At 43.2% G+C, this 19948-nt stretch overlaps 3 gene segments (V, D, J or C); all 3 read right to left on the bottom strand.

Moving 5' to 3' along the window:
* Positions 1–9682: 9682 nt before the first annotated feature.
* Positions 9683–10728, bottom strand: LOC130382949 (immunoglobulin kappa constant-like; the record flags this gene model as incomplete). The annotated part of the segment is given in 2 exon segments: positions 9683–10171; positions 10698–10728. Coding segments are annotated over 2 exon segments (357 nt in total), but the record flags the coding sequence as incomplete, so codon positions are not given.
* Positions 10729–13665: 2937 nt separating this feature from the next.
* On the bottom strand, positions 13666–14710 carry LOC130382943 (immunoglobulin kappa constant-like; the record flags this gene model as incomplete). The annotated part of the segment is given in 2 exon segments: positions 13666–14157; positions 14677–14710. Coding segments are annotated over 2 exon segments (360 nt in total), but the record flags the coding sequence as incomplete, so codon positions are not given.
* A 2707-nt stretch (positions 14711–17417) lies between these two features.
* Positions 17418–18456, bottom strand: LOC130382952 (immunoglobulin kappa constant-like; the record flags this gene model as incomplete). The annotated part of the segment is given in 2 exon segments: positions 17418–17902; positions 18426–18456. Coding segments are annotated over 2 exon segments (357 nt in total), but the record flags the coding sequence as incomplete, so codon positions are not given.
* Positions 18457–19948: the final 1492 nt, after the last annotated feature.

Genomic DNA, 19948 nt, shown 5'->3' with positions numbered 1-19948 from the left:
CGCTCTCACCCCCCGTCTGATGAGTGGAATCAGGTCATTTCCATACAGAGGAAGCTTTGCATGCTCAGCTGAAACTGGGGTTCTGAGAGGGTTTAAAGTCCTCTGAGTCCAACACTGCAGGACTCAGAGCTGTCACTCAACACCCCAGAAACCGTGGCAACCATGAATCACCTCACCCTCCTTTTCTGGACAGTGGTCTGTGGATCCTTAACAGGTTGGTTCATTCCACTCAGTCTAAATGTGGACCACCCTTCTCTGTTTGCTTGTGTTTTCTATTGGATAACTCAATGTTTGGTTTGTTTGTTTTCTACAGGAACCAGCAGTCAGGTGACTGTGACTCAGACACCAGTAGTGTCCGTTGCTCCAGGAACCACAGTCACTCTGACCTGTAAAACAAACCGAGCGGTGTTCATCGATTCCTATATATTCTGGTACCAACAGAAACCTGGAGAAGCCCCCAAGCTCATCATAAAATTAGCAGACGAACTTGTATCACCAACACCAGCTCGGTTTAGTGGCAGTGGAAGCAGCACTGACTTCTCTCTGACCATCAACGGCGCCCAGCGTGAAGATGCAGCAGTTTATCACTGTCAGAGTTTCCACTTTCCTAACAGTGTCTATGTGTTCACACAGTGATTGAGAGCCGTACAAAAACCTCCCTCAGTCACACTGCGTAGACACTGAGCTGTTACAGCAGGAACCTGCTGCAGCTGCTGAGGGGGAAGAGACTCTGACACAGAGCGCTGAGCACAGAGCTGGCTCTAACCAGGGGCCTCAACCAAGAGCCAGCATTAGATTCCTCAGCATTAGTAAACATACAAGTACTACCTCAACTACCACGTATCACACACAAATACTACCTCAACTACAATATTATACATACAACTACTACCTCAACTACTACAACTTTGTATGCAACTCAAACGTCAACTAATTGAAAACAGCTACAACCTCAACTTCCATACATTACATGACCCCCCCCCTCAGCAGTAAGAAGACAGAGTCCCAGAAGGTCGGGGATCTGGTCCTTCCATGGACGGCTGCTCCGTCTGCCCCTTCTCTCCAGTCCCCAACCTGGGGGGGTCCCAGACTCATCCCTATCACTGGTTCCTGTTACCAGGCTGGCCTTGCGGCGGTGGAAGGATTGAAGGCAGTGCGACCGATGTTAGCAAGGCCGTTGGCATGAATTTATTCAGGTACAAAAAATGTCCATCAGGAGGCAACAAATGGAAAATGAATAAACAAAAAAACCGAAATCAATAATTCAAAATAACTTTAAATAATCTAAACTTTCAATAATCTAAAAACAACAGTGCTCCCCTCGGCACTAATTAAGCCCTTGGCTGGTCTAAGAGCCAGGTGTTGTCACCCGCTCACCTCAGACCCTTCTGCCCCACCTACATGATTTGGACCTGAATATATCCTACATGGCCCGACCCATACCACTTTTAATTAAATTAACTCTCCCCTACACATCCCCTCCCCCTCCTCCTCCTCTTCCTCCTCCTCCTCCTCCTCCTCCTCCTCACCCCCCAGTCCCTCTAGCCCCCGCTCCTCTCACAGCTCCTCAGACCCTACTCCCCCTCCCAGAATCTCCGTCCCTCAGACCACGGACTGCTTTACCCCCCCACCCCCCCACCCCCGGGTTAGGGACTTCAGCTATGGACAGAGCCTTTAGGGTGGCTGCCCCCACTCGGTGGAACTCGCTCCCCTGGAGATCCTCAACGCTGGATCCATCTGCGGTTCCACAAGCTGCCTGAAGACCCACTTACTGGGCCTGGACTTTGGAACATGATCTTTTCTTATTTATTCGTTTATTTATTGTTTTTGATTGTTTCAAAATATAATCTTTCACGTTGTTTTGTTCTTTGTCACCTACATTTAAAATAGCTTGCGTCCTGATGAAAGGAATGACTTTCTTATTATTAGTAATATTCATGGATTTCATGGAATCAGTCTTTGTCGTAATTTCAAAATATAATCTTTCACGTTGTTTTGTTCTTTGTCACCTACAGTTAAAGCAGCTTGCGTCATAATGAAAGGAACGACTTTCTTATTCTTCTTATTATTATGAATCAAGTCAAGCTGAAGATAGTAGAGTTCATGGAATCAGTCTTTATTGCAATGGCGTTCGTTGGACACGATGACGCCATTGAGCTATTATGGAGAAATGCACACATACTGCTTTCACTGGAACCTCCAGAGACTCCTTTGAAAACCTCAGCCCTATATTTCCACTGACTTTCTGCCACTCAAGAGACACAGGTGCACCTCAGCTAAAAATGGACATCATTTGAGTAGCTACAGTTCACTGCTCACATACTGCGTCTTTGGTTTAGTTGCTGTGATCATGACTGGACGCCTGGCCACACCACCGGACAGCGACTAGCTCACTCACCAGCACATCAACCCCAACACCCTGGTCACTCATTTTCTATGTTCCATTTACTCAAAATCTAACAATGACTGCCCAACTAAGATATTACTACTGTTGGTTTAAGAAAAAAACAAATACTCTTGTTGAGCTGGTCAAAGAAAAGTATTTTATTGGATCTTCTTTTGACATTTGCTCTCCATTGTAATCTCTCCTTACTTGTCCTACCTACATATCATCCCATTTAAGTTGATCAACAAAGTGTGGGTTCCCATTTTATCACAGTTTAGTACTGCTGTTCTTTAATAACGAGGCATATATCGTAAAAGCACATATTTTTCACATGGCAACCGTTATCATGTAACCATTTGTCATTATTTTAGTGACTTGAGTGAAGCAGTGTAATCGTGACTGTGCCTGCCTTAGGTTGTCCCAATGTTTAAGGTGGGATCTTACCCGTCAGTGACTAACCAGCCTTCCAAACTCGCCTATTACAGGTTGCCAAATAGATGCAAAGGCTGCCATGTGCATTGAGGAAATAGAATAATTTTTATTTTCCTAGATTTGTCTACATGTGTACCAATGAGTGGAGTCTTCTGCTTAACCAAGCAACTGTCCTCACAGTATACAGCATCTGCCTTTATCCCTCCAGTAGGATTTAGTGATATGAGAGCCAAGTGTTCTTGATGAAGCCACCTCAGCATACACCTTTAGAAGATCAGTTCATGTGTCCATACAGCTGGTGAAGCAGCTGCAGAAGTGGCTCATGAGTTAGGCCCAAGAGGGAACATGTTGCCTGCTTTTCCGTAGACACTGTAATACTAAATTAAATATGTTCCCCTCAACTGGCAAATGAGAAATACAAAACAAGGCAACTTACTGGTAGCTGGTGGTGGTGGTGGTGGTGAGGTTCACCGGAGTCAGGAGAGACCATGGCAGCAGTGTAGCTTGATGCCCGTCGTCCTCCAGTCAGACGTAGGCTTGGTTTGCGGCCTTGGGCAGCTGTCATACCAAGAGGTGTGGGGGGACCCTCTGTCCGTTCCTCCCTCCCTCCTGACCAGGTGGTACGGCCAGGATGGACAGAGGCTCCCCGACACTGGTTTGCATTAAAATGTTGTAGTATGAGTTTATGTGAATATGAATACAGATGAATACAGAAGAAATTAAAATATATGTCCTTTCCTTGTAAATCATGCTTGGTACACAAATATATATGAAATAAACAAATGACACTACATTGTCAAATGCTCAGAATCCAATATGAACTGTATTTTGTATTGCGTGGCATGGAGGTGCAAAGCGGGAATTAATGACTATATGTGCATGTGCGTGTGTGTGTGTGTGTGTGTCTTCTCATGTCATAAGAAGTAGGTGTATCAGAATGGGAAGACATCTTCAATAAAAACAGCTGAAAACGAAGCGGTATGAAACTAAAACTGTGACTCTGAAGAAAGTTTAAATGATATCGAAATTCCGTTTAGATATTATGGAAGATACAAGTGTGTAGATTTGTTAAATGGTTTGAACGAAGAAAAACGGTTGAAAATTGATTTAGTTACCACTGTGGTGTGTGTGTGTGTGTGTGTGTGTGTGTGTGTGTGTGTGTGTGTGTGTGTGTGTGTGTGTGTGTGTGGGACGGCTGGTTTACCCTGTGTGCTTTGATTACTGATTCTCCACAGGTGTGAGCCTGTCTCAGCCCCAGAGTCCAATCAGCCTGACTCAGGCCAGGTGAGGCCTACACATTTCTGGTCACAATAATCTCCTCCTCTCTGAAATGGGAAGATAACATCACTGCTATTATTTAAAAAGCCCACCAGAGGCTCTTTTTCTCCGCCAACTAAAGAAGTTTGGGGTGGCCTGTAAGGGGATGCAGCAGTTCTACCGAGCCACCTTTGAGAGCGTCCTTACGTTCTCAGTCACAGTCTGGTACGGCAACTCTACTGTCCAGCAGAGGTACTGTCCAACCTGCTAACTCCCTCTTCAATCCCCTCCCATCAGGTAGGAGGTTGAGGGCCGTCCACACTGAAACCTCCCGCTTCCTCAACAGCACATACTGCAGAACCATTACACCTCTTAACAACTCTACATCCCTACACCAGTACATCAGGAATGCAGACTCACCCAGTGGCCCTGTATAGTATAATACGCACAGATTTCTACTGTTTTTATATACTGGGAGTTTTCTTAACTATGTACTTATTTATTGGACCTTATGCATATTTGCACATGACTTGATCCATGCCAATTTGCACATCACTTGCACCTATAAGCCCCTGCCACTTTAATCAAACATACAGCACTTACCCTGGCCTGTCAGCCAGGTGTAAGAGAGCTATATGTCTTATGTGAGGGGATGTCCCATTTTCTTTAATCTGCCTATATGTTGTATCTAAGTGTCTTTTGTGTGGGTCTTTGTTATGTACTGTAATGAGCTCACTAAAAGAAATCCCTAGCATCTCGTACAGAGTTGTAGGGCAATAAAGTATTGAATCTAAATCTGAATCAGTCTTTATTGCAATGGCGTTGGTTGGACACTAGAGGGCGCCATTGGGCAGGTATGGAGACATGCACACACACTGCTTTCAGTGGAATCTCCAGAGACTCTTCTGAAAGTCTCAGCACTACATTTACTCTGACTTTCTGTCTCTAAAGAGACACAGGTGCACATCTGCTGAACTAAACTGGAAATCATTTGAATAGCCACAGCTCACTGCTCACAGAATACGTTTAAAGAAACACATATTTTAGCTTTTGTCGGTTTGGTCTTTGACTCAAAGACAGACATCATGAATATGTTACTGTTTTCCCCACTCAGCCTGCTAGGGTTCCTATGTCTTGGTGAAGGATACTGAATTTGTTTTGAGGTTTAATTTTCTATCTTTCTGAGATTGTATCTGCAGAAACCTAGACATCTCTCTGAACTACTATTATATGAAGTGACAGAAAGATAGTCAGACATGTGGGTCATTTCAGCAGCAGTGGCTCTATGACTGACACTGCTCCACTGAATACAGTGAACACACTTTACAAGGAAAGGCACACAACCAACACTTTGCTCATTCAGAGATATACATCATAGCCTCCCCCCGTGGGGAAATTTGTTTGATGAAGATGGCAGAGGTTTTATATGTTCATTGGAATCCACATTAATTTGGAAATACGAACGATTAATGATAGCAAATTATGACAAGAAAGGATTTATTCTTTACATCTTTATTAAATGTTCAACCTGTGACAAACACAAGCAAGAGGTAAAACCAGAAAGCATCATGTTATTGAGTCAAAGACATGTTATATTAATGTAAATCATCTAAAGCTGCGGGGCCACCTGAGACAGAGATTCATAGAGCAGACGTGTCAGAGGAGATCTGTATCCTCCAGTACCTCCATGCTGGAGCCTCTCTACTCTGAACACTCTCCAGGATTCAGGGTTTGAGTGACAGGCTGTGTCTGGCCATTCTTACTGGCCTCACAGCTCACTGAGCCCGCCTTCCTCCACTGGTCTGCAGGGAGGGTCAAGGTGCTGGTCCAGCTGTAGTGGCCATCTTTCCCCTGGACCCCCAGGCTATTGGACACCCCCCCAGACCTGCTGCTGCCCCCCACCTTCCAGCCAAGCTTCCAGTCTGAGGGGAAGCCCCCACTGGCCACACACACTAGTGTAGCACTGCCCTGCTCCAGCTCCACTCTGGAGGGAGGGAGGACGCTCAGCGTGGGCTGCACCACTCCCACTGGAAGAGAGAGAGAGGAGTGGACAACAGGCTCAGTTAACATCAGCCTCATAGGAGCACAGAGGGAAGGGACAGCTTCCTGTTCACCAGCAGTTGGTGACATTAAAGAGGAAGGAAACCATTGTGTTTAAAATCTCTTCATTAAAACAGTAACATGTTTATATTTAAAATGATTGAACTTCAAAATATAGCATTTTATTGGGTTAACATTAATTGACAAGTGTGAATTTCTTCAAACTTAAATATGACTGATTTGCCAATTCAATAAATGAATAATTTCACAGCAATAATGAGGTCTTTCATGAAATACATCATATTGTAGAACATATCTAACATATGCAGTGTATTTTAAGAGTCAGAACTCTGTACCACAATATATTTACACTTTGTCCTCAGCTTATCTTTAAAAAAACGACAAGAAATTAAAAATATAGAAAGTCCCAAAAGATAAGATTATCACGCTTAACTATATTTAGAGAAAGTTAAATATGCCAGGCAAAGAAAAGTGTCCTTGTACTTACAGTCAACGATGAGTTTGGTGCCTCCACCAAAAGTGTACCACAGTGATACAAACTCATTAAGAGGCTGTACAAAAACCTCCCGCACATTAAAGACTCAGTGCACTGACATACAAACACTGGCTTCTCACTAGAATGGGTGAATTAGTCGATATTTGTTTCACTGGAAGCATTATAATCAATATAAATTAATTGTTTGAATAGATTGAATGAAATAAATTTAGTTACATTTATTTTCATAACCTTTATAAACGCAAAATTACAAAAGGTTTATTGTTTTAACACAAGTCTAATTTTTTGACCGTATAAAAAACCTTCAAGCCAATGTTATAATAATGCATTATTTATAAACAGAACAATATGTTTTTATCTATTATTCTGGTTTTAGGTAATAATATCTCTCAAATAAAAAGTTAAAGGATTTCATACAAACCAAGATCGACCTCAACCAGATAAAATGTTATGCATTATAAATCCCAACAGTTTCCAGTAAATCTGAATTTGTATTCCAAAAGGGTGAATGTAGAAGAGATACAGCGGTCCCCCCAGAACGTCTGCAGTCACTCTCACCCCCAGTCTGATGAGTGGAAACAGGTCATTTCCATATAGAGGAAGCTTTGCATGCTCAGCTGAAACTGGGGTTCTGAGAGGGTTTAAAGTCCTCTGAGTTCAACACTGCAGGACTCTGAGCTGTCACTCAACACCCCAGAAACCGTGGCAACCATGAATCACCTCACCCTCCTTTTCTGGACAGTGGTCTGTGGATCCTTAACAGGTTGGTTCATTCCATTCAGTCAAGATGTGGACCACCCTTCTCTGTTTGCTTCATGTGTTTTCTATTGGATAACTTAATGTTTGGTTTGTTTGTTTCCTAAAGGAACCAGCAGTCAGGTGACTGTGACTCAGACACCAGTAGTGTCCGTTGCTCCAGGATCCACGGTCACTCTGACCTGTAAAACAAGCCCAGCGGTTCTTGGCAATACCTATTTATTCTGGTACCAACAGAAACCTGGAGAAGCCCCCAAGCTCATCATGAAATTAGTAAACCAACTTGTATCACCAACACCAGCTCGGTTTAGTGGCAGGGGACGCAGAACTGACTTCTCTCTGACCATCAACGGCGCCCAGCGTGAAGATGCAGCAGTTTATCACTGTCAGAGTTACCATAGTGGCGATGTGTTCACACAGTGATTGAGAGCCGTACAAAAACCTCCCTCAGTCACACTGCGTAGACCCTGAGCTGTTACAGCAGGAACCTGCTGCAGCTGCTGAGGGGGAAGAGACTCTGACACAGAGCGCTGAGCACAGAGCTGGCTCTAACCAGGGGCCTCAACCAAGAGCCAGCATTAGATTCATCAGCATTATTAAACATACAACTACTACCTCAACTACCACGTATCACACACAAATACTACCTCAACTACAATATTATACATACAACTACTACCTCAACTACTACAACTTTGTATGCAACTCAAACGTCAACAAATTGAAAACAGCTACAACCTCAACTTCCATACATTACATGACCCCCCCCCCCCTCAGCAGTTAGAAGACAGAGTCCTGGTTGGGCCCCCCAGGCCCCAGAAGGTCGGGGATCTGGTCCTTCCATGGACGGCTGCTCCGTCTGCCCCTTCTCTCCAGTCCCCAACCTGGGGGGGTCCCAGACTCATCCCTATCAATGGTTCCTGTTACCAGGCTGGCCTTGCGGCGGTGGAAGGATTGGAGGCAGTGCGACCGATGTTAGCAAGGCCGTTGGCATGAATTTATTCAGGTACAAAAAATGTCCATCAGGAGGCAACAAATGGAAAATGAATAAACAAAAAAACCGAAATCAATAATTCAAAATAACTTTCAATAATCTAAACTTTCAATAATCTAAAAACAACAGTGCTCCCCTCGGCACTAATTAAGCCCTTGGCTGGTCTAAGAGCCAGGTGTTGTCACCCGCTCACCTCAGACCCTTCTGCCCCACCTACATGATTTGGACCTGAATATATCCTACACATCCCCTCCCCCTCCACCGGCTCCCATTAAGGTCCTGTAGCTCCTCCTCCTCCTCCTCCTCCTCCTCCTCCTCCTCCTCCTCCTCCTCCTCCTCCTCACCCCCCAGTCCCTCTAGCCCCCGCTCCTCTCACAGCTCCTCAGACCCTACTCCCCCTCCCGGAATCTCTGTTCCTCAGACCACGGACTGCTTTACCCCCCCACCCCCCCACCCCGGGTTAGGGACTTCAGCTATGGACAGAGCCTTTAGGGTGGCTGCCCCCACTCTGTGGAACTCGCTCCCCGGGAGATCCTCAACGCTGGATCCATCTGCGTTTTCACACAGTTCATGGAATCAGTCTTTTTCGTAATCACGTTGTTTGGACACTAGAGGGCGTCATTGAGCTAGTATGGAGAAATGTGCACATACTGCTTTCACTGGAATCTCCAGAGACTCCTTTGAAAACCTCAGTCCTACATTTCCACTGACTTTCTGCCACTTAAGAGACACAGGTGCAGATCAGCTAACAATTGACATCATTTGAATAGCTACAGTTCACTGCTCACAGAATACGTTTAATGATACACATTTTCTTGCGACGTTGGTTTGGTCTGACTCATAGACGGACATTATGAATGTGTTACTATTTCCCCCACTCATCCTGCTAGGGTTCTTATGTCTGGGTGGGAGAACCTGAATGTCTTTTGAGACTTACTTTTACATGTTTCTGAGTTTGTATCTGCAAAAACCTGGACATCTCTCTGAACTATTATTATATGAAGTGACAGAAGTCAGTCTGACAGTGAGCAGCAGTGGCTCTATGACTGACACTGGTCCACTGAATACACTGAACACACTTTACAACGACATCCCGAAACCAACCCTTTGCTTATTCAGAGATGCACACCGACTTCTTTCAAAATGGTGGGTCAATTTGTTTGATGAAGATGGCAGAGGTTTTTTATTTGCTCATTAGAAGCCAAATTAAGTCGAAAATGCAGAAGATAAACGATAGTTAATGATGACAATGAAGAATTTATTCTTTAAATCTTTATTAAATGTTCAACATGTGACCAACACAAGCAAGGGGTAAAATCAAGAGAGCATCATGTTAATGAATGAAAGACAAGTTATATTAATGTAAATCATCTAAATCTGCGGTGCCACCTGAGACAGAGAGACATAAAGCAGATGTGTCAGAGGAGATCTGTATCCTCCAGTACCTCCATGCTGGAGCCTCTCTACTCTGAACACTCTCCAGGATTCAGGGTTTGAGTGACAGGCTGCGTCTGGCCATTCTTACTGGCCTCACAGCTCACTGAGCCCGCCTTCCTCCACTGGTCTGCAGGGAGGGTCAAGGTGCTGCTCCAGCTGTAGTGGCCATCTTTCCCCAGGACCCCCAGGCTATCTGACACCCCCCCAGACCTGCTGCTGCCCCCCACCTTCCAGCCAAGCTTCCAGTCTGAGGGGAAGCCCCCACTGGCCACACACACTAGTGTAGCACTGCCCTGCTCCAGCTCCACTCTGGAGGGAGGGAGGACGCTCAGCGTGGGCTGCACCACTCCCACTGGAAGAGAGAGAGAGGAGTGGACAACAGGCTCAGTTAACATCAGCCTCATAGGAGCACAGAGGGAAGGGACAGCTTCCTGTTCACCAGCAGTTGGTGACATTAAAGAGGAAGGAAACCATTGTGTTTAAAATCTCTTCATTAAAACGGTAACTACATGTTTATATTTAAAATGATTGAACTTCAAAATTTAGCATTTTATTGGGTTAACATTAATCAACAAGTGTGAATTTCTTCAAACTTAAATGTGACTGATTTGCCAATTCAATAAATTAATAATGCCACGGCAATAATGAGGTCTTTCATGAAATACATTGTATTGTAGCACAACATATGTAACATATGCAGTGTATTTTAAAAGACAGGACTCTGTACCACAATATATTTACACTTTGTCCTCAGCTTATCTTTAAAAAATAACAAGAAATTAAAAATATCGAAAGTTCCAAAAGATAACATTATCACGCTTAATAATATTTAGAGAACGTTAAATATGCCAGGCAAAGAAAAGTGTCCTTGTACTTACAGTCAACGATGAGTTTGGTGCCTCCACCAAAAGTGTACCACAGTGATACAAACTCATTAAGAGGCTGTACAAAAACCTCCCGCACTTTAAAGACTCATCTCACTGACACACAAACACTGGCTTTTCACTAAAATGGATGAATTAGTCGATATTTGATTCACTGGAAGAATTATAATCAATATAAATTAATTGTTTGAATAGATTTAATGAAATAAATTCAGTTACATTTATTTTCATAACCTTTATAAACGCAAAATTACAAAAGGTTTATTGTTTTAACACAAGTCTATTTTTTTGACCGATTAAAAAACCTAAAAGCCAATGTTATAATCATGCATTTATTTTAAACAGAACAATATCTTTTTATCTATTATTCTGGTTTTAGGTAATAATACATCTAAATTAGAGAGTCAAAGGATGTCATACAAACCAAGATCGACCTCAACCAGATAAAATGTTATACATCAAAAATTCCAATAGTTTCCATAAAATCTGAATTTGTATTCCAAAAGTGTGAATGTAGAAGAGATACAGCGGTCCTCCCAGAACGTCTGCAGTCACTCTCACCCCCAGTCTGATGAGTGGAAACAGGTCATTTCCATATAGAGGAAGCTTTGCATGCTCAGCTGAAACTGGGGTTCTGAGAGGGTTTAAAGTCCTCTGAGTTCAACACTGCAGGACTCTGAGCTGTCACTCAACACCCCAGAAACCGTGGCAACCATGAATCACCTCACCCTCCTTTTCTGGACAGTGGTCTGTGGGTCCTTAACAGGTTGGTTCATTCCACTCAGTCTAAATGTGGACCACCCTTCTCTGTTTGCTTGTGTTTTCTATTGGATAACTCAATGTTTGGTTTGTTTGTTTTCTACAGGAACCAGCAGTCAGGTGACTGTGACTCAGACACCAGTAGTGTCCTTTACTCCAGGATCCACAGTCACTCTGACCTGTAAAACAAACCCAGCAGTTTACAACAATGATTTTCTGTACTGGTATCAACAGAAGCCTGGAGAAGAACCCAAGCTCCTAATAACACGTGTCAGTACACGTGAATCATCAACACCAGCTCGGTTTAGTGGCAGTGGAAGCAGCACTGACTTCTCTCTAACCATCGACGGCGCCCAGCGTGAAGATGCAGCAGTTTATCACTGTCAGAGTACCCACATTCCTAACAGTGTCTATGTGTTCACACAGTGATTGAGAGCCGTACAAAAACCTCCCTCAGTCACACTGCGTAGACACTGAGCTGTTACAGCAGGAACCTGCTGCAGCTGCTGAGGGGGAAGAGACTCTGACACAGAGCGCTGAGCACAGAGCTGGCTCTAACCAGGGGCCTCAACCAAGAGCCAGCATTAGATTCCTCAGCATTATTAAACATACAAGTACTACCTCAACTACCACGTTTAATATACCACTACTACCTCAACTACAAAATATTACATACAACTACTACCTCAACTACCACCTATAATATACAAGTACTACCTCAACCACCACGTATTATATACAACTACTACCTCAACTACTACGTATAACATACAACTACTACCGCAACTGCAACTTATTGGATAAAACTACTGCCTCAACAACAACAAATTACAAACAACGCAAGGAGGTGAACACAGACGTGACAGAGCTATGTCCTGTGTGTGTGTGTGTGTGTGTGTGTGTGTGTGTGTGTGTGTGTGTGTGTGTGTGTGTGTGTGTGTGTGTGTGTGTGTGTGTGTGTGTGTGTGTGTGTGTGTGTGTGTGTGTGTGTGTGTGCGCGCGCGACTGGTTTATCCTGTGCCTTGATTACTGATTCACCACAGGTGTGCAGCCTGTCCCAGTGAGGCTGCTTCAACCAGCCATCGACCACACACACTCCACCCCCCCAACACCAGGTAGGGAGCGGGAGGGGGAGGGGGGGGGGGGGGGATCCCCAGCCGAAGTCCACCCCCCCACCAGACACGAAAAAACATATACTAAATAATAAACTGGACTCTGACCAGGGTCACCAAACCGTACGTAGAACAATAATAAATACGATCCAAACACCGTGTCCCCATAGCTCCCCAGTGTCTTTGTGCTGTCCAGTCAGAGGGCACACGTGAAATAAGGAGATTTAATATTGGATTGACGTGATTTATCTATGAACTAAGGGTCAATCCTGATGAAACAAAAGCATGCTACTCGGGAATATTTTAATTATTGTTAAAGAGGTGAACAGAGTGGAGGTCATGGAATCAGTCTTTATTGCAATGGTGTTGGTTACACACTAGAGGGCGCAACTGAGCTGGTATGGAGACATGCACAGATACTGCTTTCACTGGAGTCTCAAGAGACTGTTCTGAAAACCTCAGCCCTATATTTACCCTGACTTTCTGTGACTCAAGAGACACAGATGCACATAAGCTAAACCTGGACATCATTTGAATAGCTACAGCTCACTGCTCACAGAATACGTTTAAAGAAACACATTTTTTAGCGTTGTCGGTTTGGTCTTTAACTCATAGACAGACATTATTAATATGTAACTGTTTCCACCACTCAGCATGCTAGGGTTCTTATGTACTGTTGAGAGATACTGAATGTCTTTTGAGACGTAATTTTACAAGTTTCTGAGTTTGTATCTGCAGAAATCTGGAGCATCTGCCTGAACTTCTATTATATGAAGTGACATAAAGTCAGTCTGACACACATGGGTCATTTCAGCAGCAGTGGCTCTATGACTGACACTGGTCCACTGGATAAAGTGAAAACACCTTCCAAGGAAATCCCCACACACAATACCATGCTCCTTCAGAGATACACACCATAGCCTTAACCATTCTTTCAAAATGGTAGGGAAATATGTTGGATAAAGATGGCAGAGGTTTTATATGCTCATTAGAATCCACATTCATTTGGAAATACGAAAGATAAATGATAGCAAATGATGACAAGAAAGGATTTAATCTTAACATCTTTATTAAATGTTCAACATGTGACCAACACAAGCAAGGGGTAAAATCCAGAGAGCATCATGTTATTGATTAGAAGACATGTTATATTAATGTCAATTATCAAAAGCTTCAGGGCCACCTGAGACAGAGAGACATAGAGCAGACGTGTCAGAGGAGATCTGTATCCTCCAGTACCTCCATGCTGCAGCCTCTCTACTCTGAACACTCTCCAGGATTCAGGGTTTGAGTGACAGGCTGCGTCTGGCCATTCTTACTGGCCTCACAGCTCACTGAGCCCGCCTTCCTCCACTGGTCTGCAGGGAGGGTCAAGGTGCTGCTCCAGCTGTAGTGGCCGTCTTTCCCCAGGACCCCCAGGCTATCTGACACCCCCCCAGACCTGCTGCTGCCCCCCACCTTCCAGCCAAGCTTCCAGTCTGAGGGGAAGCCCCCACTGGCCGTACACACTAGTGTAGCACTGCCCTGCTCCAGCTCCACTCTGGAGGGAGGGAGGACGCTCAGCGTGGGCTGCACCACTCCCACTGGAAGAGAGAGAGAGGAGTGGACAACAGGCTCAGTTAACATCAGCCTCATAGGAGCACAGAGGGAAGGGACAGCTTCCTGTTCACCAGCAGTTGGTGACATTAAAGAGGAAGGAAACCATTGTTTAAAATCTCTTCATTAAAACGGTAACAACATGTTTTTATTTAAAATGATTGAACTTCAAAATTTAGCATTTTATTGGCTTAACATTAATCGACAAGTGTGAATTTCTTCAAACTTAAATATGACTGATTTGCCAATTCAATAAATGAATAATGCCACAGCAATAATGAGGTCTTTCATGAAATACATCACATTGTAGAACATATTTAACATATGCAGTGTATTTTAAAAGTCAGAACTCTGTACCAAATATTTACACTTTGTCCTCAGCTTATCTTTAAAAAAACGACAAGAAATTAAAAATATAGAAAATTCCAAAAGATAAGATTATCACCCTTAATTATATTTAGAGAAAGTTAAATATGCCAGGCAAAGAAAAGTGTCCTTGTACTTACAGTCAACGATGAGTTTGGTGCCTCCACCAAAAGTGTACCACAGTGATACAAACTCATTAAGAGGCTGTACAAAAACCTCCCGCACATTAAAGACTCATCTCACTGACACACAAACACTGGCTTTTCACTAAAATGTATGAATTAGTCGATATTTGATTCATTGGAAATATTATAATTAATATATAGTAATTTTATGAATGTATAGTAATTTAATGAAATACATTCATCATTCATTTATTGTCATAACATTTTTAAAGGCTCTTTTACAAAAGGTTTATTGTTTTAAAACATGTCTATTAATTTGACTTCATAAAAAACCTTCAAGCCAATGTTATATTCATGCATTTATTATGTACAGAACAATATGTTTTTATCTATTATTCTGGGTTCAGGTAATAATGTAACGAAAATTTATTTCAAACAAATAGAAAGTTAATGGATTTCATACAAACCAGGATTGGCTTCAACCAGATAAAATGTTATGCATTTTAAATTCCAATAGTTTCCATTAAATCTGAATTTGTATTCCAATGGTGTGAATGTAGAAGAGACACAGCGGTCCTCCCAGAACGTCTGCAGTCACTCTCACCCCCAGTCTGATGAGTGGAAACAGGTCATTTCCATATAGAGGAAGCTTTGCATGCTCAGCTGAAACTGGGGTTCTGAGAGGGTTTAAAGTCCTCTGAGTTCAACACTGCAGGACTCTGAGCTGTCACTCAACACCCCAGAAACCGTGGCAACCATGAATCACCTCACCCTCCTTTTCTGGACAGTGGTCTGTGGATCCTTAACAGGTTGGTTCATTCCACTCAGTCTAAATGTGGACCACCCTTCTCTGTTTGATGTGTTTTCTATTGGATAACTCAATGTTTGGATTGTTTGTTTTCTACAGGAACCAGCAGTCAGGTGACTGTGACTCAGACACCAGTAGTGTCCTTTAATCCAGGAACCACAGTCACTCTGACCTGTAAAACAAACACAGCGGTTCATGGCAATACCCATTTATTCTGGTATCAACAGAAACCTGGAGAAGAACACAAGCTCATCATGAAATTTGCAAACCAACTTGTATCACCAACACCAGCTCGGTTTAGTGGCAGTGGAAGCAGCACTGACTTCTCTCTGACCATCACCGGCGCCCAGCGTGAAGATGCAGCAGTTTATCACTGTCAGAGCTACATTGATCCCTATGTGTTCACACAGTGATTGAGAGCCGTACAAAAACCTCCCTCAGTCACACTGCGTAGACACTGAGCTGTTACAGCAGGAACCTGCTGCAGCTGCTGAGGGGGAAGAGACTCTGACACAGAGCGCTGAGCACAGAGCTGGCTCTAACCAGGGGCCTCAACCAAGAGCCAGCATTAGATTCCTCAGCATTATAAAACAGACAAGTACTACCTCAACTACCAAATATTACACACAACTACTTCCTCAACTACAACATATTAGATCAGTGGATGTCAAACTTTTTATACCGCGTACCACCTGAGAAAATATTTGTCTCCCCAAGTACCAGCATTAAGACAGATGTTATAAAATATAACAACATACAGTAGCTTAGGCCTGCGGCCCTATTCAGCTACGCACATCTCATGCAGGAGGCACATTTATTCTTAAAAATTATATTATTTATTGTTAGCTGTTGTCAGCTGTACAAATTGGTAGCACTAGAACAGAGACACGGAAACAGATACACAAACACACACAGCAAGTGAGAACATGATCTCATGGTAAATGTATTTCCATTCGCACAGTGGCGGCTGGTGGTTTATAAAGTGAGGGAGGAAGGACTGCGTGCTTGGTCGCCATTGCCCTGCTTGCACTGTTGCGTATGGCGGCATAAGTATGTGAGACTCAAGTTGTTTCAGGGTGTTTAGGGGAACTACAAAATAGCAGGGATGGATAATTATGTGAATTGATACAAATCCACCAGTTGCAGCATTGTACTTTGAAAGCTTGAGGGCAGCACGTCTTGGACTACAAGGGCAGAAGGAAAGGACGCAAAGACAATGGGTCAATTGAGCTGGGCGCCATCTAGCTGGTTTTGAGACGTGCACACATACTGCTTTCACTGGAGTCTCCAGAGACTCTTCTGAAAACCTCCCCCCTACATTTACTCTGACTTTCTGTCACTCAAAGGACACAGTGCACATCTGCTAAACTAAACTGGACATCATTTGAATATGTACAGTTCACCGCACACAGAATACGTTTAAAGAAACACATCTTTTAGCGTTGTCGGTTTGGTCTTTGACTCATAGACAGATATTATGAATATCTAACTTTTTCCACCACTCATCATACTAGGGTTCCTGTGTCTTGGTGATGGATACTGAATGTCTCTTGAGACATACTTTAACATGCTTCTAAGTTGTATCTGCAAAAACTTTTGGGAATTTTTTCTGAACTACTATTTTATGAAGTGACTGTCAGCCTGACACATATCAGTCATTTCAGCAGCAGTGGCTCTATGACTGACACTGGTCCACTGAATACATTGAACACACTATCCAAGGACATTCACACAACCAACAATTTGCTCATTCAGAGATACACACCATAGCTTTAACCCTTCATTCAAAATGGTGGGTCAATTTGTTTGATGAAGATGGCAGAGGTTTTATTTGCTCATTAGAAGCCACATTAATTCGAAAATGCAGAAGATAAACAATAGTTAATGATGACAAGAAAGAAATTATTCTTTAAATCTTTATTAAATGTTCAACAAGTGACCAACGCAAGCAACGGGTAAAATACAGAAAGCATCATGTTAATGAATCAAACACGAGTTATATTAATGTAAATCATCAAAAGCTGCGGTGCCACCTGAGACAGAGAGTCATAGAGCAGACGTGTCAGAGGAGATCTGTATCCTCCAGTACCTCCATGCTGGAGCCTCTCTACTCTGAACACTCTCCAGGATTCAGGGTTTGAGTGACAGGCTGCGTCTGGCCATTCTTACTGGCCTCACAGCTCACTGAGCCCGCCTTCCTCCACTGGTCTGCAGGGAGGGTCAAGGTGCTGCTCCAGCTGTAGTGGCCATCTTTCCCCAGGACCCCCAGGCTATCTGACACCCCCCCAGACCTGCTGCTGCCCCCCACCTTCCAGCCAAGCTTCCAGTCTGAGGGGAAGCCCCCACTGGCCGTACACACTAGTGTAGCACTGCCCTGCTCCAGCTCCACTCTGGAGGGAGGGAGGACGCTCAGCGTGGGCTGCACCACTCCCACTGGAAGAGAGAGAGAGGAGTGGACAACAGGCTCAGTTAACATCAGCCTCATAGGAGCACAGAGGGAAGGGACAGCTTCCTGTTCACCAGCAGTTGTTGACATTAAAGAGGAAGGGAACCATTGTGTTTAAAATCTCTTCATTAAAACGGTAACAACATGTTTATATTTAAAATGATTGAACTTCAAAATTTAGCATTTTATTGGGTTAACATTAATCGACAAGTGTGAATTTCTTCAAACTTAAATATTACTTATTTGCCAATTCAATAAATGAATAATGCCACAGCAATAATGAGGTCTTTCATGAAATACATCATATTGTAGAACATATCTAACATATGCAGTGTATTTTGAAAGTCAGAACTCTGTACCACAATATATTTACACTTTGTCTTCAGCTTATCTTTGAAAAAACGACAAGAAATTAAAAATATAGAAATTCCAAAACATAAGATTATCACCCTTAATTATATTGAGAGAAAGTTAAATATGCCAGGCAAAGAAAAGTGTCCTTGTACTTACAGTCAACGATGAGTTTGGTGCCTCCACCAAAAGTCAACCACAGTGATACAAACTCATTAAGAGGCTGTACAAAAACCTCCCGCACACTAAAGACTCATCTCACTGACACACAAACACTGGCTTCTCCCTAGAATGGATGAATTAGTCAATATTTGATTATTTGGAAATATTATAATTAATATATAGTAATTTTATGAATGTATAGTAATTTAATGAAATACATTCATCATTAATTTCTTGTCATAACATTTTTAAAGGCTCTTTTACAAAAGGTTTATTGTTTTAAAACATGTCTATTAATTTGACTTCATAAAAAACCTTCAAGCCAATGTTATATTCATGCATTTATTATGTACAGAACAATATGTTTTTATCTATTATTCTGGGTTCAGGTAATAATGTAACGACAATTTATTTCAAACAAATAGAAAGTTAATGGATTTCATACAAACCAAGATTGGCTTCAACCAGATAAAATGTTATGCATTTTAAATTCCAATAGTTTCCATTAAATCTGAATTTGTATTCCAATGGTGTGAATGTAGAAGAGATATAGTGGTCCCCCCAGAACGTCTGCAGTCACTCTCACCCCCAGTCTGATGAGTGGAAACAGGTCATTTCCATATAGAGGAAGCTTTGCATGCTCAGCTGAAACTGGGGTTCTGAGAGGGTTTAAAGTCCTCCGAGTTCAACACTGCAGGACTCTGAGCTGTCACTCAACACCCCAGAAACCGTGGCAACCATGAATCACCTCACCCTCCTTTTCTGGACAGTGGTCTGTGGATCCTTAACAGGTTGGTTCATTCCACTCAGTCTAAATGTGGACCACCCTTCTCTGTTTGCTTGTGTTTTCTATTGGATAACTCAATGTTTGGTTGGTTTGTTTCCTACAGGAACCAGCAGTCAGGTGACTGTGACTCAGACACCAGTAGTGTCCTTTAATCCAGGAACCACAGTCACTCTGACCTGTAAAACAAACCCAGCGGTTTACAGATGGAGTGATGGAGATGAGGGTATGTTCTGGTACCAACAGAAACCTGGTGAAGCCCCCAAGCTCTTCATCAAATTTGCAAACCAACTTGTATCACCAACACCAGCTCGGTTTAGTGGCAGTGGAAGCAGCACTGACTTCTCTCTGACCATCACCGGCGCCCAGCGTGAAGATGCAGCAGTTTATCACTGTCAGAGTCGCCATAGTGGCCCTGTGTTCACACAGTGATTGAGAGCCGTACAAAAACCTCCCTCAGTCACACTGCGTAGACACTGAGCTGTTACAGCAGGAACCTGCTGCAGCTGCTGAGGGGGAAGAGACTCTGACACAGAGCGCTGAGCACAGAGCTGGCTCTAACCAGGGGCCTCCACCAAGAGCCAGCATTAGATTCCTCAGCATTATTAAACAGACAAGTACTACTTGAACTACCACGTATTACATACAACTAATACTTCAACACGTTGAATACAACATGTTGTATTCCACCGGCTCCCATTAAGGTCCTGTAGCACCTCCTCCTCCTCCTCCTCCT

This window comes from Gadus chalcogrammus, chromosome 5 (assembly GCF_026213295.1).
Source record: "Gadus chalcogrammus isolate NIFS_2021 chromosome 5, NIFS_Gcha_1.0, whole genome shotgun sequence".
Classification (NCBI taxonomy): Eukaryota; Metazoa; Chordata; class Actinopteri; order Gadiformes; family Gadidae; genus Gadus; species Gadus chalcogrammus.
The sequence above is the reverse complement of the archived record's forward strand: the minus strand, read 5'-3'. Positions and strand labels throughout refer to the sequence as shown.